Genomic DNA, 23,732 nt, shown 5'->3' on the forward strand with positions numbered 1-23,732 from the left:
CTTCTTATATTTGTTGAGTTCTGTCTTGTGACCAACTATATGATTGATTTTGGAAAAGGTACCGTGAGGGGTTGGGAAAAGGTATATTCTTTTGCTTTGGGATGAAAAGTTCTATATATATGTGTTAAATCCAATTGGTCCAAAGCTTCAATTAGTTTCACTGTCTCCCTTTATAGTTTCTGTTTTCCTTATCGGTCCATTGATGAGAGTGGAGTGTTGAAGTCACCCACAATTATTGGGTTAGGTGCAATGTGTGCTTTGAGCTTTAGTAAAGTTTTTTTTTATTTATTTATTTTTATGAATGAGGACACCCTTGTATTTGGAGCATAGATGTTCAGGATTGAGAGTTCTTCATGTTGGATTTTTCCTTTGACCAGCAAGAAGTGACCTTTTTTGTCTCTTTTGATGACATTAGGTTGAAAATCGATTTTATCTGATATTAAAATGGCAACTCCTGCTTGTTTCCTGAGATAATTTGCTTGTAGAATTGTCTTCCAGCCTTTTACTCTAAGATAGTTTTTGTCTTTGACACTGAAGTTTGTTTCCTGTATGCAGCAAAATGTAGGGTCCTGTTTACCTAACCAGTCTGTTATTCTATGTCTTTTTTATTGAGGAATTGAGTCCATTGATGTTAAGAGATATTAAGGAGTAGTGGTTATTGCTTCCTATCATTTTTGATGTTAATTTTATATTTGTATGGTTATCTTCTTTTGGGTTTGATGAAAGAAGCTTAATATCCTGCTTTTTCCAGGGTATAGTTTCCCTCATTTTAATGGTGTTTTCCTCCTATTATCCTTTGTAGGGCTGGGTTTGTGGAAAGATATTGTGTAAATTTGATTTTGTTATGGAATATCTTGTTTTTTCCATCTATAGTGATCGAGAGTTTTGCTGGGTATAGTAGTCTTGGCTGGCATTTGTGTTCTCTTAGAGTCTGCATGAGCTCCACCCAGGATCTTCTAGCTTTCATGGTCTCTGGTGAGAAGTCTGGTGTAATTCTGATAGGTCTTCCTTTATATGTTACTTGCCATTTTTCTCTTACTGTCCTAAGTATTCTCTCTTTGTTTAGTACATTTGGGGTTTTGATTATTATGTGACAGGAGGTAGTTCTGTTCTGGTCCAGTCTGTTTGGAGTTCTGTAGGCTTCTTGTATATTCATGGGCATCTCTCTCTTTAGGTTAGGAAAGTTTTCTTCCATAATTTTGTTGAAGATATTTGCTGGCACTTTAAGTTGTAAATCTTCACTCTCATCAATGCCTATAATCCTTAGATTTTGCTTTCTCATTGTGTCCTGGATTTCCTGGATGTTTTGGGTTACAAGCTTTTTGCATTTTGCATTTTCTTTGACTGTTGAGTCCATGGTTTCTATGGTATCTTCGGCATCTGAGATGCTTTCTACTATCTTTTGTATTCTGTTGTTGATATTTGCATCTATGGTCCCTGATTTCTTCAGACACAGAGGCAGCATCCAAATTAACAAAATTAGAAATGAAAAGGGAGATATAACAACAGAAACTGAGGAAATTAAAAAAAAAATTATTAGATCCTGCTACGAAAATCTGTACTCAACACAACTGGAGAATCTGGAGGAAATGGACAATTTCTTAGACAGATACCAAATACCAAAAGTAAACCAGGATCAAATAGATCATCTAAACAGACCCGTAACCCCTAAAGAAATAGAAGGGGTCATAGATAGCCTTCTGACCAAAAAAAGCACAGGACCAGATGGTTTCAGTGCAGAATTCTATTAGACCTTCAAAGGAGACTTAAAACCAATACTCTTCAAACCATTCCACCAAATAGAAACAGGTGGAACACTACCCAACTTCAGAGGGCTGAGAAGCATCTTAAAAAATGCTCAACTTCCTTAGTCATTAGAAAAATGCAAATCAAAACAACCCTGAGATTTCACCTCATACCAGTCAGAATGGCTAAGGTTAAAAACTCAGGAGCAGTAGGTGCTGGCAAGGATGTGGAGAAAGAGGAACACTCCTCCACTGCTGGTGGGATTGTAAAATGGTGCAACCACTTTGGAAATCAGTCTGGAGATTCCTCAGAAAACTGGGCATGACCCTGTTATACCACTCCTGGGCATATACCCAGAGGATTACCCGGCATGTAATAAGGACACATGCTCCACTATGTTCATAGCATCCCTATTTGTTGTAGCCAGAAGCTGGAACGAACCCAGGTGTCCTACAATGGAGGAATGGATACAAAAAATGTGGTATATTTACACAGTGGAGTACTATTCATTCATTAGAAACAATGAATTCATGAAATTCTTAGACAAATGGATGGAACTGGAGAACATCATACTAAGTGAGGTAACCCAGTCTCAAAAGATCAATCATGGTATGCACTCACTGATAATTGGATATTAACCTAGAACCTTGGAATACCCAAGACATAATCCACATATTAAGTGATGTCCAAAAAGAACGGAGGAGTGGCCCCTGGTTCTGAAAAGACTCAGTGCTGCAGTACAGGGGAATACCAGAACAGGGAAGTGGGAAGGCGTAGATGGAGGAGCAGGGGGAGGGAAGAGGGCTTATGGGTCTTACGGGGAGTGGGCACCCAGAAAAGGTGAAATCAGTTGAAATGTAAATAAAGAATACATCGAATTAAAAAAAAAAAAGAGTTGTCTCAGTCATGGTGTCTCTTCACAGCAATGGAAAGCCAAACTAAGACAGACACTGGGGTATTGCTATGATAGGTTGGACCATGTTTTATTTGAAAGAATGGGGATTTGAAAAAAATGGGGACTTTGGATTTGGAAAGTACTGGAATGCTTCAAGTGGGAAATTAATGGACCATCCTAATAGGAATATGAAATACATTGTTGATGATGGAGATTTGAACTCCAAAGACCTTGTTCTAGAAGTTTCAAAGGAGATGAATTTTAGTATGTTGCCTGGAGCTTGGAGATCGTACTTACTTTTTTTTTTTTTTTTTTTTTTTAAGAATGTGCCTCCTTTTTCCCTTTACTGTGGAGTCTTTCTGAGGCTAAGGTGAATAATTCAGATTAGTTGCAGAAAAAGTAGTTTCTGCAATGTGGCTCAATTTTATGATGAATATTTTGATCAAGCATAGGAATTTGAGAAAGAAAACAATGTAAAATATATGGTTCAAGTATAAAGGGACATCGGGAAATGTGTCACTTTGATTATGGCCTTTGACAACTTTCTCCTAACTACCTGGAAACAAGTCTTCTGTATTCATATCAAGATGAAGAACTCTCAGCTCCACTGCTACATGCTTGAATGGACCCTGCTATGCTTCTGCCTTGATGATAATGGATTAAACCTCTGAACCTGGAAGCCAGCTCCAATTAAATGGTTACCTATATGTAATTAGCCTTGGTCATGGACTCCCCTCACAGCAGTGAAATCCAAATTAAGAAAAAAGAAAAAAATAGCATTATGGGTGGATAAGGGGAGGGAAGTAGCCAACGTAGGCCTGGGGTGGGAATAGGATAGGAGGGATCAAGTGTAGGAAGGACAGAGAGAGGGGTCTCAACATATCTCGGGTCTCAAATGAAGTCTGTGAAGGAAGGAAAGAGAGATCTAAAAAGAAAATGTTTTCTGTGTTAAAAAATGGAGACTACAATGGCAGAGGTTACTTGGACCCCATATAATTTTATTTTAGTTCCCTGCAGTCATGAAGCTAATTACAAAATGTTTAGTAATGATAACTATTCTCTCTGTCCTCTAAGAAATCACAATAAAGCAAACTTACAAAAGATAAGGACTGAGGACTTGATTATTAAATTGGTGGTCATAGAACAGAATAAAGATTCTTCAGAACAATCCAATCTGTAACCTACAATGACCGCAAAAATTGGTAATTCCAGATGATAAAATTTCCCAAAAGGCTTGAGGAATTAAAATGACATCCCAGAGAGATACCATTTACTGGGTTAAAAATACAGACTTGGTTTAATGAAGCCGCCTAGAGCAATGTTGTACAGTAGCTTATGTCTTTTATTTTTTTGAGTTTGAAATTTTAAAATATGTACATGTTATTACATCATGCAGTTTATGCATGATCAGAATTCCAAAAGGCTTCTATCTTGAGTACTAAGAGAAATGCTTCTAAAACTGTACATTTATTAGATATGGTGGCTATTTTAGAGATGCCTTTGCAGACTAAAGCTAATGATGCTCAACCATATGTATCCAATAGAATGCATATGTGTATGTGTATGTGTGTGTATATAGATGTATATATTATGGCATAATACATGTCATACATGTCATAGATACATGTTACAATCCTATACGTTAAGCAATTGTAGAGAGATCTAAGATGATTTCAAAAGATATGCTCATAGAACAGATGGGGGAATACAGAATCTCCCAAATATAGATAAAATATGATTTGATTTTAAAATTTAATTAATTTTAATTAATTAATTTGATGAATTTAATTAATTAATTTTTATTCAAAACTTGTTATTTAATGTGATTTAATAATAAAATATTAAATGCTTTACTGACTTTAAGTTTTTTGAATGTCAATAAAGCAGGTAACAGAGCTGCTGAATTATACCAGATTTTAGAAAGGACTGATGAATTAGATCAGTCTATATGTTTGTGATAATCTTAGAATGGAAAGAAAGGAATGTGTTATGTTGGGAGGGAACTTTTATCTTTGTTTCAACAGGAGAGGGAAAAGCTTTGTATTCCATCAAAATTAATAAAGATTAGATTTAACTGAGGGGGAGACCTCCTGAAAATCATGGCTACACAAACAAAGGAAGAAAACAAGAAGGAAACAGGTAAAGTATATGCTGATCCCTCTACACAGGAACAGTTCTGAGACTGGCTGAGACCTCAGTGTCTCCATCCAGAATTTCAACTAAACATAGCCAATAAATATTCTTGGAAACTAAGTCCTCAGGACTTATCATGCCATCATTTTAAATGGTATGAATGTATACTACAGTTTGATTATAAAATTCAAATTAACTTATAAAAGAAAGCAATGCCTTGCTTGCTCAAAAAGAGAGCAGAGACTCATTTGTAGCTGAACTGTGTACACTGCACATTCCATTCTTGTGTTAATGCAGAAATGGATATTATTTTTTGAACATTTACATGTTCACAGAGAAATGTTACCAGATATTAGAGAAGTGCAAGCAGGCTTGTCAACATTCATCCTTGAGAATGCAAAGAAGAATGCTGACACTAAGTCATATTAATTGCAGCATCCTGCTTGATCTTACCACATACTGTATCAATATTACTTCAGTTAAGCTCTGTACTTTGCCATCACACAGAGACTAGACAATAAATATTAGAACCAGTTTTCTTAAGACTGGCCAGTATCCCAATTTTCTTAGGACCCCCAAAAGAGACATTATACATAAACATCAGGAAGGAATTTTAAGAGAACAATGCCCCATTCCACAAAAACTGGGTGGATGATTGTTGATCATTTGATGAGTGTTGGATGCACATTCTCATGCAGCATGGTTGGTTACAAGTTGTTGACGGTCTTGGGATGGAGGAAACAACATACATTAGGTTACATTCAGGGATTCCTTTTCTTTTTCCTTTTTTTCCTTTTCTTTTCTATATCCTTCCTTCTCTTCTCTTTAGTCTTTTAAAAGGGCAGAAGGGATAAAAAGAAAAAGGACTGATATAGAAATGATAAGATAAAACTGTAGATTATTTATTCTACTTTTAGACTAAAGAGCCCTAGCAAGTGAAGTATTTTACATTTGGTATGAACTTTGTATATTGATATAGATTTAGGATTACAACAAACTATGTATCTCTGTTTCAACTTTTATTGAAGGTATTTAAGCTATAAAACTCATTTGAAAATGAAATATGAAGTCCTAGTCCTTGTATTACAAAGTGTTTTGAATAATTACAAAATACAAGTTAATAGTTACTTAGTCAGACTTTTGTTCATGTGGGGTAATAGGTTAGTTAACTACAAAACTAAACTTAATTTAGCTTTCTGTAGATGTTTTTAAAGTTAAACAGATAGTAGATAGCTAGAAACAAACACTGTTTGCTTATTTAGTTATACTATAGATATTTAACTATTTAGATAGATATATAGAGAGATTGATAGATAGGTGGTTACCCAAAGCCTAAGAGTCATACAGAATATGAAATTTAAAGATGATTTGTTAATAAAAAGGTTTTTCATGATAGTGAGATGTCTATGATAGTGATATCTCCACATCTGGAAGCTCCTCTATTCTACTTCAAAAAAGATGATGAACATCGAAGAACCTTCTTATGGAGTTTGCTTCCAATGTATGAGTGTGTCACCGGGAAAAAATGCTTCCCTTGTACCAACTGTGAACAGTATGCTGTTCAAGCTGTGGACAAAGAGGATGCAAGAAAACTGACTCCCGAGTTTTGTCCAGACAAGGTAGGAGCCCTTCAATATTCCTACTTAACGGAAAAGTCTGTCAGATATTCTGGGCCAGAAGGCTGGAGATGATGCTCCAGAGTTGCAGAGGAAACTTGGCTGACTGTCCAGGTAGCTGGAAACCCCTGCCATTTCTGTAGTTTTGTAAGCTGCTTGCTCTGCACTTCCTATATTCTCAGGTAATATTTATATTTCTCAGGTCTCTGATGGAATGCAATTGAGATCACTTTAAACTCACAATTAAGTTGCTTTGTATTTAAGAAGTTATTGTAAGGTCTAAGAACATATTTATAGGTTGATAAATTCAAGTTATGATAGAAAGTTAATTAGATACAAAACTTCATACTCATCAAGATCAGATACATAGCAGACTACTTTCTCCAAGCTTGCCAGATTATATGGACTAGATACTGTGAAGGTATTTCTTACCTGATAGTTCTCATAATTATTCTTATTGTATATAGTTTATATATATACACACACACTAAAAAGGGTCTTTTATTGGACTAAAATGGGGACATATAGAGATAATCTACAGTATACTGTGTGGACGCATTATCTGTCAATAAAAATCTGGTAGCCAAAAAGCTGAGACAGGTGGTTTGGGAAGTTGAGACATTCAGGAGTCAGGGAGAGAGAGAGAGAGAGAGAGAGAGAGAGAGAGAGAGAGAGAGAGAGAGAGAGAGAGAGAGAGAGAGAGAGAGAGAGAGAGAGAGAAACTGCAGAGGGAGGATCTGATACTAAAATCTGGTTCCCTAATTGCTTCTTGCTTATGTTGATAAAGACAGCAGAAGCCAATCACTCAGCAAAAGTAATTCTGGGTTCCAAGAAGGAAGAGGAGAGACAAGAAAGAGCATGGTTGGGGACTTTTTGGCCAGCCTTTCAGACAGAGGAACACATACATCATGCAAGGCCTGGGGCCATTAGATCTGGTGGAGGCTGAACACTGATATACTGTAGCTAATGAGTTCAGAGCAATAGATACTTTGCCCAGCAGTTGTGCTATCTGGCATGTTTCAAAATATTAAACATTTTGTCAGGTGTTTTCCATCCACAGAGACTCAGCTGGGGCAGGCATTAAACTGAACTAGCCTCAGGGTAGCTGGCCAGCAGAGAGCTTTTGAAGTTCCCTGCATTCCTGGTAAAAGCATCACCTGGCAATTGACAGAGAGATTGAGGGAATGCAGTTCCCAGTTAGGGAACCAGCTGGCCATTGGCAGAGCTATGTTGGGACAGAGATCACTGGGAGCAAGTTTGCAGGGCTGGACTGAGCGATCAGCCTGAGATGGAGCAAGTGTAGATTTTAAAACTACATTCAATAGAGGAACTCTGGGAAGGAGCGAGGCATGGGAATCTTTGCCATGGACTTTGACTCAGAGGAAGTCAGACATAGGAACCGAGGAGAGATAACGCCATGTAACCATCATAGGAGAGTATAAATGGGCTAAATGAGTTATAACCTAGTGGAAACCGGCCTAGTTTATGACCTAGGCAGCTTTTAATACATAATAAGCATCTGATTCATTATTTGCAAACTGGGGCAAGGGTAAAAATGTCTGAAGTTACAGAGGATCTTTACTCCTTACTGGGTTGCCCTGTGTAGACTCTACAGGAGTGTGTCTAGTTTTACTGTAACTCTTGTGCCATGGACAGCTGATATCCATGGGAGGCATTGCCTTTTCTAAAGAGAAAGTGCAGGGAGGGAGAAGGAAGGAGGAGGTGCTGAGAGGAGAGGAGGGAGGGGAAACTGCTGTTGGGATATTAAATTAAGAACTTAATTTCAAAAACAAAAAAATGAAATTCCATTGCTGATTTCATAAGGAACACACAAGAGGAACTTACATACACTACACTTAATGAATGTTGAGTAAAATATTCCATGGATACACTACACTAACACTATACTAAATACATTGAGTAAATAGGGTGAAATTTGAACAGTGATCATTTGATATAATAACGAATATGGGGCTGCAAAGGTGCTCATTCTAGCACACTTGATCCTGCAATCAGGAAAGAAGGAAGTGTTTTTATTAGTAAGAGCAAAGTAAGGGTAGATTGAGAATGAAGTGAATGCAGATTATAAGGTCAGGAGTCAAGTGAGAAAGCACACCACTAACACATCTAGTTAGCAAAGGTCTCAACATGAACTGGAAGATAAGGAGAAGGCATGCCTTTTTAAATCCGGGAAACCTCTTGTGTATAGTAATGATGCATCTCCTGTCAATTAAGCAGCCTATGCCCTATGGCTTAGGGAGGAAGTAGAGGTGGGACCTTGTAGAGAGAAAGAATTGTGGGAGAGAACCAGGCTGGTGATTAGCCTTGGAAGATGTAATGAGTTGGAATCATGATCACTGTGCACAGGTAACCAGCCATGTGACAGGATATAGACTAGAATAAATGGGATATTTTAAGTTATATTTAGGCGGAAAGAGTCTAGCTATATGACCAATGTATCTGTAAATATATTTGAGGCTGAGTCTGGAAATATGGGGTTAGGAGGAGGAACCAGGACCTGACCATAACAGAAACAAACAAACAAACAAACAAAAAACCCAGTGGAGTGATTCAAATGTGTGTGAAGAACTAAGACTGTAAATTCTTAGGTTCAAACATCTCCCCAAAAGATATGTCTTAGCACTATGGAAGACACAAGGCATTCTATGAAAAACAACAGGACTGAAAGTAAGTAAGGAGGAAACGGTTTATTTCATGTTGCAACTCTCAGGCCATACACCATTAATGAGGAAAGTCAGGGCAGAAATTGAGGGCAGGAATCTAGAGAAATGAATTGATGTAGAGGCCATGGAGGAGTGCTGCTTACAGGCTTATATCACAGTTTCCACTGTGGCTTCTTAATCTCTGAGTAGAGTACCTTGAATACTTCACGGAAAATATCTAGAACTCCATCAAAGAACCTGGAAGCAGAATTCTGTTTCATGGCTTGAATCTCTCTTTCTCTTCGGTTCATTTCATTTTTCCACTTATCAGACTGTTTCTCAACTTCTCTGTCAAGTACTTTGTCTAGTACCTACCAAAAAGAGACAGTCCATTTGTCAGGTTTTCTATTACTGGCATTTCATATTAACATCTTCAGCAGCTGAGCATGTTTCTACCATTTTATAAAATTAGAATTTGACAAGTTTGTCCAAACCTCAAACTTTCACCTCAAGAGTGAAAGTGTCTATTGATATTAGTTTACAATTCTCTCCTTGGGATGAAGGAGCCTTGGGGTTATCACAGCCATAAGCACTATGGACTAAAGTCCAACATCTGTGAGGGGGCCAACAGTTTAACTCTCATCCAGTCTCAGCTACACGGAGCTGAGCAAACCCCATCTGTCTAACAAATGATGGTAAAGAACTGTTGCCCCTGAGAGTGGAGGTGTCAAGGTCTGGGATGGAAGAAAGACTGCATTTGTATTGTACTCTAGCTCTGTAGAATGCAGCAACTATCTCTGGAAATATGCACAGCAAGATTCAGAGCCTCAGACTCATATCCTGACCAATCAGATCATTTCAAACTGATATTCCTTAACTATTCTGCTAAGACTTCTTGGTGACATGGGCTGAGGTATTTCTCAGGTGAAGTAAAAGATGGCTACTCAAAGCATGCAAGTTTTATAGGAATGTTTTTTTTTTTCAGTCCCACATTCTTCACATTACTGACACTACAGTAGGTGTTATGTCTTTAATATTAAGGACTTCAGCAGAGTAGAGGTGGATTTCAGGTTTTTAGGGTCACATGTCATTGGGGGTTTTCTCTGGGATCATGATTTTCTTGACAATGCCATACTGTTCCTTCCAGGAGTGCCGGGGTTGGTCATGTATGCCCATTCCCTCAAGACTCACCTTCATCATGAATTGCTGAACACACTGCTGATCTCTCATATGGTTCTCCCTTTCCATCTGTATCATCGCCTGCATCTGGGCCATGGCTTCTGACATGCTTTTCTTTAGAGCCTCCATTTTTTCCTCGGTCTCCTTTCGTTGCTGTCTACTTAGCTCCAATTCCTTCTCCACTGCCTCCTTCTTGGCCTTCTCAGCTGTCGCAAGTGTTTTAGAGAAGGAAGAAAGGACAGTCAGAACTAATGTCTTCCTCCTGCCCTCCAATCTCATAGACCAGGCTGATTTCCACATGAAAACGATTTGAAACAATACCACCATGCAATAACACCCTATGTGACAGGAATGTACTGACTAGTTAGACATGCATCACCAGGCCTAATCATAGTTTGCAGATCTAGAAGGGGATGCAGGAAGGAAGCCCTTGTCTGGGGGGATCTTCCTCTCCTTCAGTCATGAAGATCTACAGGAAGTCTTGGAGAGCTGAGCCCTCCTCTGTACCTGCAATGGCTTTCTGACTTTCAGTGAGGGCTTTATCTGACTGCCAGATGAACTCGTCCCCAGTGATCTGTGATGTCAGGAAGTTCTGGAAGGTCTTGCTTGCCTGGGTAGGAAAAGACAGAAAGCAAGGATGCATTCTTCTGATGAAAGAGTGAGTTATCTTTCTATGAAATTACTATACAGACTGTAGTATTTGAATCCTGCTTTAGTTCCTATTCAATTCTTTGGTTGAACTCTGTGCTCTCTGCTGAGATAAAAACACCCCTGAAACAATTTCCTGTTGCTCTCCAGAAATATCACCCATTAGCCATTCCAGGTAACACTCCTGTCCAACATTCTTTGCAGTTGCACAAATACATATGGAACAGCAGTACAACAGTAGTCTGGGACCTTATTTGGTTTAGGGTTTACATCCCTACCTTCTTGTAATGATGCCCTTGCCAGCCTGATTCCTTTACCTGCATGTAATGCACACACATTCTCCCCTTCAAACATGCACCTAGCACCTCAGACCCTCTTCTTGTTTTCCTGAATAGACTACACATACACTCCTCTCTGAATAATAGTACATGTGTCTTTACCCCTAAGTCAATCACATCATGACAGGTTCTGTTCAACTGTATCACTTATGTATGCATCCTATAGAATAGAAAGGGCAATCTGGACTCAAGTTGCTTTTAGTGCATGTACAGTGCTATCAGGCAAAGTTGGTCCATCAACTGAAGTTTTATCAGGAATACCCATATGCCAATGCATAATTGAGCATGCATATAATTAAAATCAGATGAGTTGTGCATGTGAAAGTACATGAGTATTAGAGCAATTAAATGCAAGACTTAATAAATCTTTTAGAGTAGAGAGTCACACTATGGACATAGTAACTGGCTCTGCCTACTTTTAGATCCACTCAATTTAACCCAGGGTGGGACTTGGGACATTCGAATAGCCTCACTTATGTGGTCACTGTGGATCTGGCCTGTATACTCCTCTCTCATCTATATGATAGCTTCAATCTGAATGAAACTGCCCTGCTCTTTGGCAAGTCTGTGTGAGTTTCTCTGTTCATCACACCCCTCAACTGCACAATGAAAATATTGTTAAGAAGTAATTCATCCTGAGCCTGAGTTTTAGGCTGATATTCAAATGAGGAAAATAACATTAACTCACTTTAGGAAATGAGCTCTCAATATGTTAGCATCATCACCATTATCATCCTCACCACTGTAATTTCGACTGCTGCCTCTACCTCTTTATAGTTGATAACAAGTTCATAGTTAATAAGCATACTCTATTTGTCCATGTATCTAAAATCATAAGATTCCTGACCATAGAAGTGTTTTCCTATAATAAAATGTATACTCTGATTAAATTATCAGATTATTCAATAAATCAATGTTCTCTTTCTCTTGGATTTTGTTATATATCTCACTTCTAGAGGATACAAATATTTAGAAGTTATATATTATTATGCAGTATTTTGTTTATGTAAAAACTAGAATGGCCATGATGTATTCACTCTGCTTTCTGTCCATAGAGCCTGTGTGCTCTATGAAACCAAGAGCAACACACAGTTCTCGCTCTAGCTGTGCCCTAGCTGCACGACTGCACCTGCTCTCACCTTCACCTTCACCCTCTTCCTGGGTGCTCACTCATAGTCCTGCCCATCCTTCTTCCTGGCCTCAAATTAGAGACTGTGGCCCTGAAGAACAAAGAAAGCTCCATGTGACATGCTCTCCCTCAGTGTCTCTGAGGGCTTTTCCAGCTCAGCTTGGCAGTGACTGATAGATGCTGTTTCATTCTGACACATGAAACTTTCCTTCCGTTCCCCTATGGTGACCTGCTGGGTGAGTAGGGAAAGACAAGTCAAGTAGGCTGTTAAAAGAAAGGTATCATTGTGGTTGTAGTGGACAAAGCAATGTGACAGTAACAGAGTAGATGGGGACAAGATGATTTGCAAATTGTGACGTCTCTGTGGTCACTGTGAGTGACTTCTATAAACCTGTCTAATTTCTTTGGCCTCAAGCTTAACAACTTAGCGAGTGGGTATGACATCTGTGTGTTTCTTCATTTGCTAGGATGAAGGGGTTTCCCCAAATCAATAATGAGGGCAAAGTTCAACCAGGAGGGAATGCAACTTCCTGAGGAGAATAGGTTTGGTGTGGGCCAAAATATCTGCACTGAAAATACACCTGTCAGTTCTGCGTAGGTTTGTTACAAACAGTAGTGTGTACTTCAGGAATTCTTTGAAAGAAAGTGAAGACTGGGAAGTTAAAGGATGAAAATTCTAGGGTGGATTCTTCTGAACTACAAAAGAACTGTTTTCATCAGTGTGAATTAATACATTCTTGTCACTTGTAAGATGTTTATACAAAGATTGAGTGACAAGGTTTTTGATCATGAGAATGTTTCTTTGTACTATTAAGTCCCCTCATACAGTGATTTTCAACCTTACCAATGCTGTGATCCTTTAATACAGTTCATCATGTTGTGCTGATCCCCAAACATAAAGGTGGGTTTTTTTGTTGCTACTTCAAAAAAGTAATTTTGATATTGTTATAAACAGTAATGTAAATATCTGATATGCAGGATTCCTGTTATGAAGCCCCCATGAAAGAGTTGTTCATGCCCCGAAGGAGACATAATGAACAGGGTGTGAACCACTGCGATAAAATGATAGACACTCATTGTCTTGTAAGGTCTGGCTGACGCTTAAGACATAGAGCTTATTTAATTACGTGCTCATTTAAATCTGTGTACTATGATTGATTATAGCAAGGGATACCAGAGGGATTTGAAACAGGGAATGATAAAATAGAGCCTTTATAAAGGAGGAGCTTAAAGGAGGTCTTAGATCCTTTAAGTGAAAACTAATCCTACTTGACTAATTGCTTTAACTTGGTGAATAGAAACCAACATGCCTTGTGCTGTATCTCAGCAGCCTGACCCAATAGATACACATTGTTTGCAGCTTCTGCTGAAAGTCAAGTGGGATATTTTAACTCTTTAACCTCTTCCCCTTCCATGGGTTAAGCCTAAGAAACCTGGTTCATTCCATGACACGCAGGACAGAGCATGAGATCAAAATGCAATATCAAAGTCACATGAGAGAAGGGCAGAAACCAGTAAGGATAAGTCTTAAGGTATATTACCAGAAGCAACTTCTGGAACTCCATCTGTTCATATTTGAAGGAGTGCTCTGTGAAAACAGCAATGGATATCTTCTCATAGACTACAGGTACATCCGGCAGCTCCTGGAGCATGTGTGTGGGGAGCCTCATTCGCTGGGCCATCTTCTCACTGTAGTGGTCAGCTGCCTTCTGAACACCTGCTGGGTTCTTAAGCTGGGCCAGGGTCGTCACTGCATTCTCCAGAAAAGGAACAGTCCCACTACCGATGGCATCCAAGTAGGTCTGCATGATAATTCCCAGTCCTGGTGAGACATGAAAGTCAGAATTCTCATTCCTATTTTATAAGGTTTTATGGTCTGCATTCTTAAAAGGCACATTTTACTGAAGACAACTTTTTCTTTTTTCTTCTCTTTATCACCCTCTTTGTCCATGTAAATCTTGTTTCTATGAACCCTCTTTCCCATACTATCATAATCATCTTTCTTATTCCTTTTGTCTTTTGTTGTACTTTAATCCATTACATTTGAAATGAGCCAATGATTCAAGTATTATTTTCAGATGCTCTTTGAAACAACACTTTGCTGCCGAAACTAACTGAGGTGGCCTATCTTGTACAGTAAATGCTTTAACTGGTGAATATCCTTTAATGATGGACCCCATGTATCAGAATGTCGAGAATTTCAGGTTAATGAAGAATTAGCTTGTTAGATTCAAAATCCAGAGAAAAGTGACAGAGGGTAGGACGAGACCAGAGTCTGACCATTAACAGACAGTATTATTTTTTATAGGATGCATAGTGAGGTACAACATCTCTGCAGTGGGAAATTGAGGAGGTTTCCAGGGGAAGAAGCTACCTTTGACCCTTGATAGGGGTGAGTTGAGGAGCTTGGAGTGAGGAAAGTGTGGCACTCATGGCCTACATGTCTCTCCAGCTGTCTGCTCTTCCTGGAATTGTTTACCCAAGGTGAGACAGACTGCCTTGGGTGACAGGTTGCCTCTAAAAACAACCCTTTCTGTGCTGACCAATAAAACTGAGCAAGAGCACCTCTAACTTTCTAGGAGTCCTCCTTTACCACATAGGTCCTCTATCAGGACTCACTCTAGACTCTGATACCACAGGGGTCCAGTTTTTATACAGCAGCTCTGGACAATAAGGAACTCTACATATTACCCTATTGAACTCACATAGCATAGCACTCATGACTTGCTGTTTATCCCACTGACACAATAGAACAAAATACCTCTAAATGATTTTTGTATTAGCAACCAAAGCAAGGTTTCTACATATGTTACATGGAATTGGAGGCAAGTAGATCTTCAACTGAAGTGCACCTTAGCTCTGTTGTGTACATATTTGTGGATTTAATAGATTATTTACTAGTTAATTAGCATTTGTAGTCCTTGTTATTGAAACAAGGCTTTCCATATTCTAAACACCTGCACTACCTCAGAAACTTCATATTACCAAGACACTCAGGTGATTTGCCTGCTCACCAATGGCTAAAATCTCCCCTTTATATAAAATATGGCTGGGCTTACTAATTATGTATCCAACTAGTCTTAATACCCTTAAAAATTCCATTCTATCTTCATTAATGTGTATATCATCTAGTCTTTGAACACAGACTGTGGTGGATTCAATTCTATGTGCCACATATAATACAATCCAAGCTAAATGTGGAGTGTTACTTAGTTTGATGAAGCTTAATGTTATCCAGTAGGGACTTAAAATTAAGAACAGATTGTTATGTCTATGATTCCCAATATTACTGGCATCAGACTTACATGGATAGCTACTGAACACTCAAAGTAAGTATATGACCTGAACTTTTAAATTTATTTTAATTAAATTATGTATAATTGAATATACAATGTAGTTGTCTTTTGACGCCAAATTGAATAGATGAAATATCCAATACTCATTGCAGGTAAGTACAGTAATGTTAAGGATGAAGTCCATATTTTTAGACCATTATAAACTTTTCCTGGCCAAAGATGTTTGACTCAGATAATATTAAGTATTATCTGAGACCATCTGAAATTTGGCAAAATTGTAAAAACTGGAGTTAAATGGCTATTATATAACCAAAGAGCATCCTGTCTGAAGCAATCATTGAGAACTGGGTAGGAAACTTACGGGCACCATTGACCTCAATGCCTCCTGGCAGAGTTTTAGCCTTAGAAGAGCTGAAGATGAAGGAATAGAAGTCTGACGCCTGTCTCACAAAGTCAGAATCCAATTCATCCTCATTCAGGCTCTCCAGCTCAGAGAGCTTCTTCCACATTTCAAATGTTATCTCCCGTCTATTTTTCCCTTGATAAGCCCCTATCCCCTCTTGCCTTCCCCTGCCTCTGTGAAGGTGCTCTCCCACCTGTCCACCCACTTCTGCCTCAGCAGCCTAGCTTTCTCCTATCGTGGCTCATCAATCTTTATAATTGATACAATGTTAAAGTTATGTCTTCTTATGTTAGTACAGAAGTTAGTCTAATACAGAATTAAGGTTTTCATTAGTACAAATATGTACATTGATACAAAAATTGATATCAGTATTGTTACTCTTAGACAGTCAGTGTGCCCATGCAACTCTTTCAGAAATAGAGGGCTAGATAGCAAGCTTGTGGTTCTGAGTTAATTATAAAATGGTGTTTAGAGATATTTCAATTAGAAATAGCTGAGAGTATTTAAAGGGCAACAGTTCAGATGTACTTTGCATAGATATTTTTTCAGTAGTGTCAAAAGTGCACAGAATATGACAGTTAAGGCATGCCATTATTGAAAATCTTTTGTCTAGAGGCATTGTCTACACCTGACTGTACCCACTTCACAGTTGGGAGAGCATCATTACCCCCAGCTGATATACTTTTGTGGCAGGACAACCATTGAGCAAATGTTGCCCTAATTCATCTACGGACAAAAAAAAAATCATTTTCCAGAAAAAGACACAAGACACAGGATAGTCCACAGCTTAGCTCTACCAAGACAGAATAAGCTAGTTCTTCATGATAATTCCTAATTCACCTAAAGTCTGTTAGATGGTCCTAGGCAAGAGGGCTTATGACAGCACAAGAACTCAGCCCGCAGAATCAATTAGCTAGGGCTCACAGAAGCACACAGAGACTGAACTGACAACTGGGGAACCTGTAGGGATCTGATTCAGATCCTTTTCCTATATTATGTTTCTATAGCTTGTTGTTCTTGTGTATTCCTAACAATAGGGGTGAGGGCAGTCTCTGATTTGTCAAATTTGGGAACTTTTCTTTCTACTGGGTTTCCTAGTTCAGTCTGGATATGAGAGTTTGTACCTAGTTTTATTGTAACTTGTTATGCCATGCTTGGTTGATATTTTTGGGAAGCCTGCTCCTTCCTGAAGGGAAACAGAAGAGAAGAAGTTGAGAAGTGGATGAGTTGGATGAAGGGAACTGAGAGCATAGAAAGGAGGGGAACAGAACATGCACTTAGTATGCAATATATGAGTAATTTTTTTTTAAAAAAAAGATAATATATCCCCTATGAAAGCAGGCTCTAGGTAAGCCTATAAAGCATTTTCTTAATTAGTAATTGATGTTCGAGGGCCCAGCCCATTGTGGGTGGTGCCATTTCTGGGCTGGTGGTCCTGGGCTCTATAAGAAAGGGGACTGAGCAAGCCACACTGAGCTATCCTGTGAGCAGTACCCATCCAGGGACCCTGCATCAGCTCTTATCTACAAGTTCCTACCCTTTTTAAATTTCTGTCCAGATTTCCTTCAGTAATGGACTGCAATGTAGTGCTATAAGCCCAATAAAGACATTGCTCCTTATGTTGCTTTGGTCATGGTGTGTCATCATACCAGTAGTACCCCCAACATACAATCTGATGTTGCTTTCTTAGTTTAAAAAGGAGACACAAAACTAAGCTGAGAGCTTAGCAGGACTAAAAGTCGATTTCTACCATATGATCTTCTTAAGATGGTGGTAGATTACATGGCAGGTACACTTTTTTCATCTTAGTAAAGAGAGGAAAGTCGATCTCCTTATTTATTATTTATTTTGCATTTTAAAAATAAATTAATATTTTTTCCACATGGGTTTTCTCTGTTTCGTATATGAAAAAATCCCACCAGGAAGGTTGATTTGTCAATGTCTATGGAAAAAGGAGCTTACAAACTCTCACATCTGGAGGCACAAATACCCTATTTTGACATGATAGAAATGTCTAACTATAATCATCCCCACACAAAGAATCAGGATGTCAAAACAGGATGTCACTGTTAGGGGAGTGTTATTTTAGAAGTGCAGTGTCCTTAGTCCTGGGGTTCTTACCTGTGGGTTTATGGGGCTCTCTTTTGAGTCCAGGAGTCTGCATTAGTAAGAAGGTGAGAAGCTCTTACCTGCTCTTCCTCTCCACTGAGAAGGAGGAATTCCACTACTGAGAGGGAGGACTTCCACCACTGCCTGCCTCTGCCTGCTCTTCCTTTAGCTCTGACATCATTCAGAGATCTGAACCATAGAAGAACACATGAAGCACTGCCCTCTCCATGGAACTAAAAATATCTAGAGCTTCTGATGAATAGCCATAAAAGGACAGATGGAAGTATGTTCAGAAGACTGAACATCTGAACATGATACCTTGACCCAAACAATTTCAGTTTTGGAAGAGACTTCAGAAAGTGAAGTTTTGTAGCAGTCTGAGGTGGCTTGATCTATTATTCTTAAGGGGAAGCATCAAAACAGACATACTTCAGGTGGCTGGGTGGTTTCATTAGACACGCAACAAGTGTGTCAAAGCCCAGTCATACAGCATCAAACCCAACCCCTGGCACTTTTGGAGACACTCCTAGTAGAATACAGTTGTTCTAGTTCAATGCATAACATTTTCTTGTGATTTTATAGAAACTGAGGCACAGAATGAAAAAAAAACGTTCTGTTTGTGTCAGTAAATTACTTCTAGATACCCAGTCTTCTGGCAACTCTCTCTCTCTCTCTCTTTCTCTCTCTCTCTCTCTCTCTCTCTCTCTCTCTCTCTCTCTCTCTCTCTGAGTCTGTCCAATTTATCCTTCCCCTATTCTCTTTCTCATTCCCTTTGTGATTCAAATTTATAAGAGAAAGGAAAAGACAAAATTTGTAAGTGTATGTATCTCCAATTCAATCCTGTTCTGATCTCTAACTTTTTAGCTCTTTTGACCTTTTCTTTCTAGTTAAAGTCCTTAGTGTTTTTTTCTTGGCGCATGTTTTTTTTGCTACTCTCCCTATTCTTCCTCATAGCCAACAAATACCCATACAATGTCCTTTTATGGAAAAAGGAGCTTACAAACTCTCACATCTGGAGGCACAAATACCCTATTTTGACATGATAGAAATGTCTAACTATAATCATCCCCACACAAAGAATCAGGATGTCAAAACAGGATGTCACTGTTAGGGGAGTGTTATTTTAGAAGTGCAGTGTCCTTAGTCCTGGGGTTCTTACCTGTGGGTTTATGGGGCTCTCTTTTGAGTCCAGGAGTCTGCATTAGTAAGAAGGTGAGAAGCTCTTACCTGCTCTTCCTCTCCACTGAGAAGGAGGAATTCCACTACTGAGAGGGAGGACTTCCACCACTGCCTGCCTCTGCCTGCTCTTCCTTTAGCTCTGACATCATTCAGAGATCTGAACCATAGAAGGACACATGAAGCACTGCCCTCTCCATGGAACTAAAAATATCTAGAGCTTCTGATGAATAGCCATAAAAGGACAGATGGAAGTATGTTCAGAAGACTGAACATCTGAACATGATACCTTGACCCAAACAATTTCAGTTTTGGAAGAGACTTCAGAAAGTGAAGTTTTGTAGCAGTCTGAGGTGGCTTGATCTATTATTCTTAAGGAACACTCCTCCACTGCTAGTGGGCTTGCAAATTGGTACAACCACTCTGGAAATCATTCTGGCGGTTCCTCCGAAAACTGGGCACCTCACTTCCAGAAGATCCTGCTATACCACTCCTGGGCATATACCCAGAGGATTCCCTACCATGTAATAAGGATACATGCTCTACTATGTTCATAGCAGCCCTATTTATAATTGCCAGATGCTGGAAAGAACCCAGGTATCCCTCAACAGAAGAGTGGATACAAAAAATGTGGTATATCTACACAATGGAGTACTATTCAGCCATTAGAAACAATGAATTCATGAAATTCTTAGGCAAATGGATGGAGCTAGAGAACATCATACTAAGTGAGGTAACCCAGACTCAAAAGGTGAATCATGGTATGCACTCACTAATAAGTGGTTATTAACCTAGAAAACTGGAATACCCAAAACATAATCCACACATCAAATGAGGTACAAGGAGAAAGGAGGACTGGCCCCTGGTTCTGGAGAGACTCAGTGAATCAGTATTCGGCAAAACCAGAACAGGGAAGTGGGAAGGGGTGGGTGGGAGAACAGGGCAAGAGAATGGGACTTAAGGGACTTTCGGGGAGTGGGGGCTAGCAAAGGGGAAATCATTTGAAATGTAAATAAATTATATCGAATAAAAAAAAGGGGGGAAGCATCAAAACAGACATACTTCAGGTGGCTGGGTGGTTTCATTAGACACGCAACAAGTGTGTCAAAGCCCAGTCATACAGCATCAAACCCAACCCCTGGCACTTTTGGAGACACTCCTAGTAGAATACAGTTGTTCTAGTTCAATGCATAACATTTTCTTGTGATTTTATAGAAACTGAGGCACAGAATGAAAAAAAAACATTCTGTTTGTGTCAGTAAATTACTTCTAGATACTCAGTCTTCTGGCAACTCTCTCTCTCTTTCTCTCTCTCTTTCTCTCTCTCTCTCTTTCTTTCTCTCTCTCTCTCTCTCTCTCTCTCTCTCTTTCTCTCTCTCTCTCTCTGAGTCTGTCCAATTTATCCTTCCCCTATTCTCTTTCTCATTCCCTTTGTGATTCAAATTTATAAGAGAAAGGAAAAGACAAAATTTGTAAGTGTAAGTATCTCCAATTCAATCCTGTTCTGATCTCTAACTTTTTAGCTCTTTTGACCTTTTCTTTCTAGTTAAAGTCCTTAATGTTTTTTTCTTGGCACATATTTTTTTTTTGCTACTCTCCCTATTCTTCCTCATAGCCAACAAATACCCATACAATGTCCTTTTATGGAAAAAGGAGCTTACAAACTCTCACATCTGGAGGCACAAATACCCTATTTTGACATGATAGAAATGTCTAACTATAATCATCCCCACACAAAGAATCAGGATGTCAAAACAGGATGTCACTGTTAGGGGAGTGTTATTGTAGAAGTGCAGTGTCCTTAGTCCTGGGGTTCTTACCTGTGGGTTTATGGGGCTCTCTTTTGAGTCCAGGAGTCTGCATTAGTAAGAAGGTGAGAAGCTCTTACCTGCTCTTCCTCTCCACTGAGAAGGAGGACTTCCACTACTGAGAGGGAGGACTTCCACTGTGGCGAGCCCCTGACCAGCAGGGGAAGAAGACCACCGACACGAGGATTCTTCTCTGATCACACTTTATTGGAGCACTTCTTGGTTGTGGGAGAGCTGGAGGCAAGGGGCGAGGGAGAAGGAGAGGGAGCGGCATATATAGGCAGGGCAGGGACTTCCCCCTGTTGATAAGCTAGTCAGGCTGGGATAGGTTGCAGCTGTTGCCTGGCAGACTCCTGCTGGAACATGGGCCAAAATAAAGGTGTTTACTGCACTCCTCGGCGCCATCTTGTAATGGCGAATGGTGTGGATCGCCACATTCCACCACTGCCTGGCTCTGCCAGCTCTTCCTTTAGCTCTGACATCATTCAGAGATCTGAACCATAGAAGGACACATGAAGCACTGCCCTCTCCATGGAACTAAAAATATCTAGAGCTTCTGATGAATAGCCATAAAAGGACAGATGGAAGTATGTTCAGAAGACTGAACATCTGAACATGATACCTTGACCCAAACAATTTCAGTTTTGGAAGAGACTTCAGAAAGTGAAGTTTTGTAGCAGTCTGAGGTGGCTTGATCTATTATTCTTAAGGGGAAGCATCAAAACAGACATACTTCAGGTGGCTGGGTGGTTTCATTAGACACGCAACAAGTGTGTCAAAGCCCAGTCATACAGCATCAAACCCAACCCCTGGCACTTTTGGAGACACTCCTAGTAGAATACAGTTGTTCTAGTTCAATGCATAACATTTTCTTGTGATTTTATAGAAACTGAGGCACAGAATGAAAAAAAAAACATTCTGTTTGTGTCAGTAAATTACTTCTAGATACTCAGTCTTCTGGCAACTCTCTCTCTCTTTCTCTCTCTCTTTCTCTCTCTCTCTCTCTCTCTCTCTCTCTCTCTCTCTCTCTCTCTCTCTTTCTCTCTTTCTCTCTCTCTCTCTCTCTCTCTCTCTCTCTCTCTCTCTCTCTGAGTCTGTCCAATTTATCCTTCCCCTATTCTCTTTCTCATTCCCTTTGTGATTCAAATTTATAAGAGAAAGGAAAATACAAAATTTGTAAGTGTATGTATCTCCAATTCCATCCTGTTCTGATCTCTAACTTTTTAGCTCTTTTGACCTTTTCTTTCTAGTTAAAGTCCTTAATGTTTTTTTCTTGGCACATTTTTTTTTTGCTACTCTCCCTATTCTTCCTCATAGCCAACAAATACCCATACAATGTCCTTTTATGGAAAAAGGAGCTTACAAACTCTCACATCTGGAGGCACAAATACCCTATTTTGACATGATAGAAATGTCTAACTATAATCATCACTACACAAAGAATCAGGATGTCAAAACAGGATGTCACTGTTAGGGGAGTGTTATTTTAGAAGTGCAGTGTCCTTAGTCCTGGGGTTCTTACCTGTGGGTTTATGGGGCTCTCTTTTGAGTCCAGGAGTCTGCATTAGTAAGAAGGTGAGAAGCTCTTACCTGCTCTTCCTCTCCACTGAGAAGGAGGACTTCCACTACTGAGAGGGAGGACTTCCACCACTGCCTGGCTCTGCCTGCTCTTCCTTTAGCTCTGACGTCATTCAGAGATCTGAACCATAGGAGGACACATGAAGCACTGCCCTCTCCATGGAACTAAAAATATCTAGAGCTTCTGATGAATAGCCATAAAAGGACAGATGGAAGTATGTTCAGAAGACTGAACATCTGAACATGATACCTTGACCCAAACAATTTCAGTTTTGGAAGAGACTTCAGAAAGTGAAGTTTTGTAGCAGTCTGAGGTGGCTTGATCTATTATTCTTAAGGGGAAGCATCAAAACAGACATACTTCAAGTGGCTGGGTGATTTCATTAGACATGCAACAAGTGTGTCAAAGCCCAGTCATACAGCATCAAACCCAACCCCTGGCACTTTTGGAGACACTCCTAGTAGAATACAGTTGTTCTAGTTCAATGCATAACATTTTCTTGTGATTTTATAGAAACTGAGGCACAGAATGAAAAAAAAACATTCTGTTTGTGTCAGTAAATTACTTCTAGATACTCAGTCTTCTGGCAACTCTCTCTCTCTCTTTCTCTCTCTCTCTCTCTCTCCCTCTCTCTCCCCCCCCCCCTCTCTCTCTCTCTCTCTCTCTCTCTCTCTATCTCTCTGAGTCTGTCCAATTTATCCTTCCCCTATTCTCTTTCTCATTCCCTTTGTGTGTCTCCTCCCCCCGCAACTAAGCTGGCTGGCAAGCCGCCCAACTCTTCTGATGGCTACCTCCGGCCTTTGTTCTGTGAATAATAGGCTCCGCACCTCGACTATTGACACCGCCCCCAAGCCGGTGTTTACCTGAGTTGCCAGGCTGAAGGCAGACGACCCGCTGAGAACTGGAGCCAGAGAATTCACAGGACCGCCTTTGAAGCCACCGACTTCTGGGCGGTTGGTCGATCCCCCAAACGACTATATAACCTGTCTTAAAGTTATTAAAACCAGTCTTGAC

The 23,732-nt window shown here is 39.6% G+C and overlaps 1 protein-coding gene across 4 annotated transcripts; it reads right to left on the reverse strand.

Moving 5' to 3' along the window:
• Window positions 1–9,083: 9,083 nt before the first annotated feature.
• Window positions 9,084–22,860, reverse strand: LOC127682609 (guanylate-binding protein 4-like). 4 transcript variants are annotated; one of them, XM_052179058.1, is made up of 6 exons: window positions 22,730–22,860; window positions 21,220–21,373; window positions 13,889–14,169; window positions 10,740–10,842; window positions 10,245–10,438; window positions 9,084–9,424 (listed from the first exon to the last, which is right to left on the reverse strand). In XM_052179058.1, exons 3-6 carry the CDS (start codon window positions 14,153–14,155, stop codon window positions 9,227–9,229), a joined length of 762 nt encoding a protein of 253 aa, XP_052035018.1. In that variant the 5' UTR covers window positions 14,156–14,169; window positions 21,220–21,373; window positions 22,730–22,860; the 3' UTR covers window positions 9,084–9,226. The 4 variants fall into 4 exon arrangements, with proteins under 4 accessions (XP_052035018.1, XP_052035021.1, XP_052035020.1 ...); XM_052179061.1 differs by lacking the exon at window positions 21,220–21,373; XM_052179060.1 differs by lacking the exons at window positions 21,220–21,373; window positions 22,730–22,860 and adding an exon at window positions 19,383–19,551.
• Between the last annotated feature and the right edge of the window lie 872 nt (window positions 22,861–23,732).

This window comes from Apodemus sylvaticus, chromosome 4, assembly GCF_947179515.1.
Source record: "Apodemus sylvaticus chromosome 4, mApoSyl1.1, whole genome shotgun sequence".
In the NCBI taxonomy this organism is placed as follows: Eukaryota; Metazoa; Chordata; class Mammalia; order Rodentia; family Muridae; genus Apodemus; species Apodemus sylvaticus.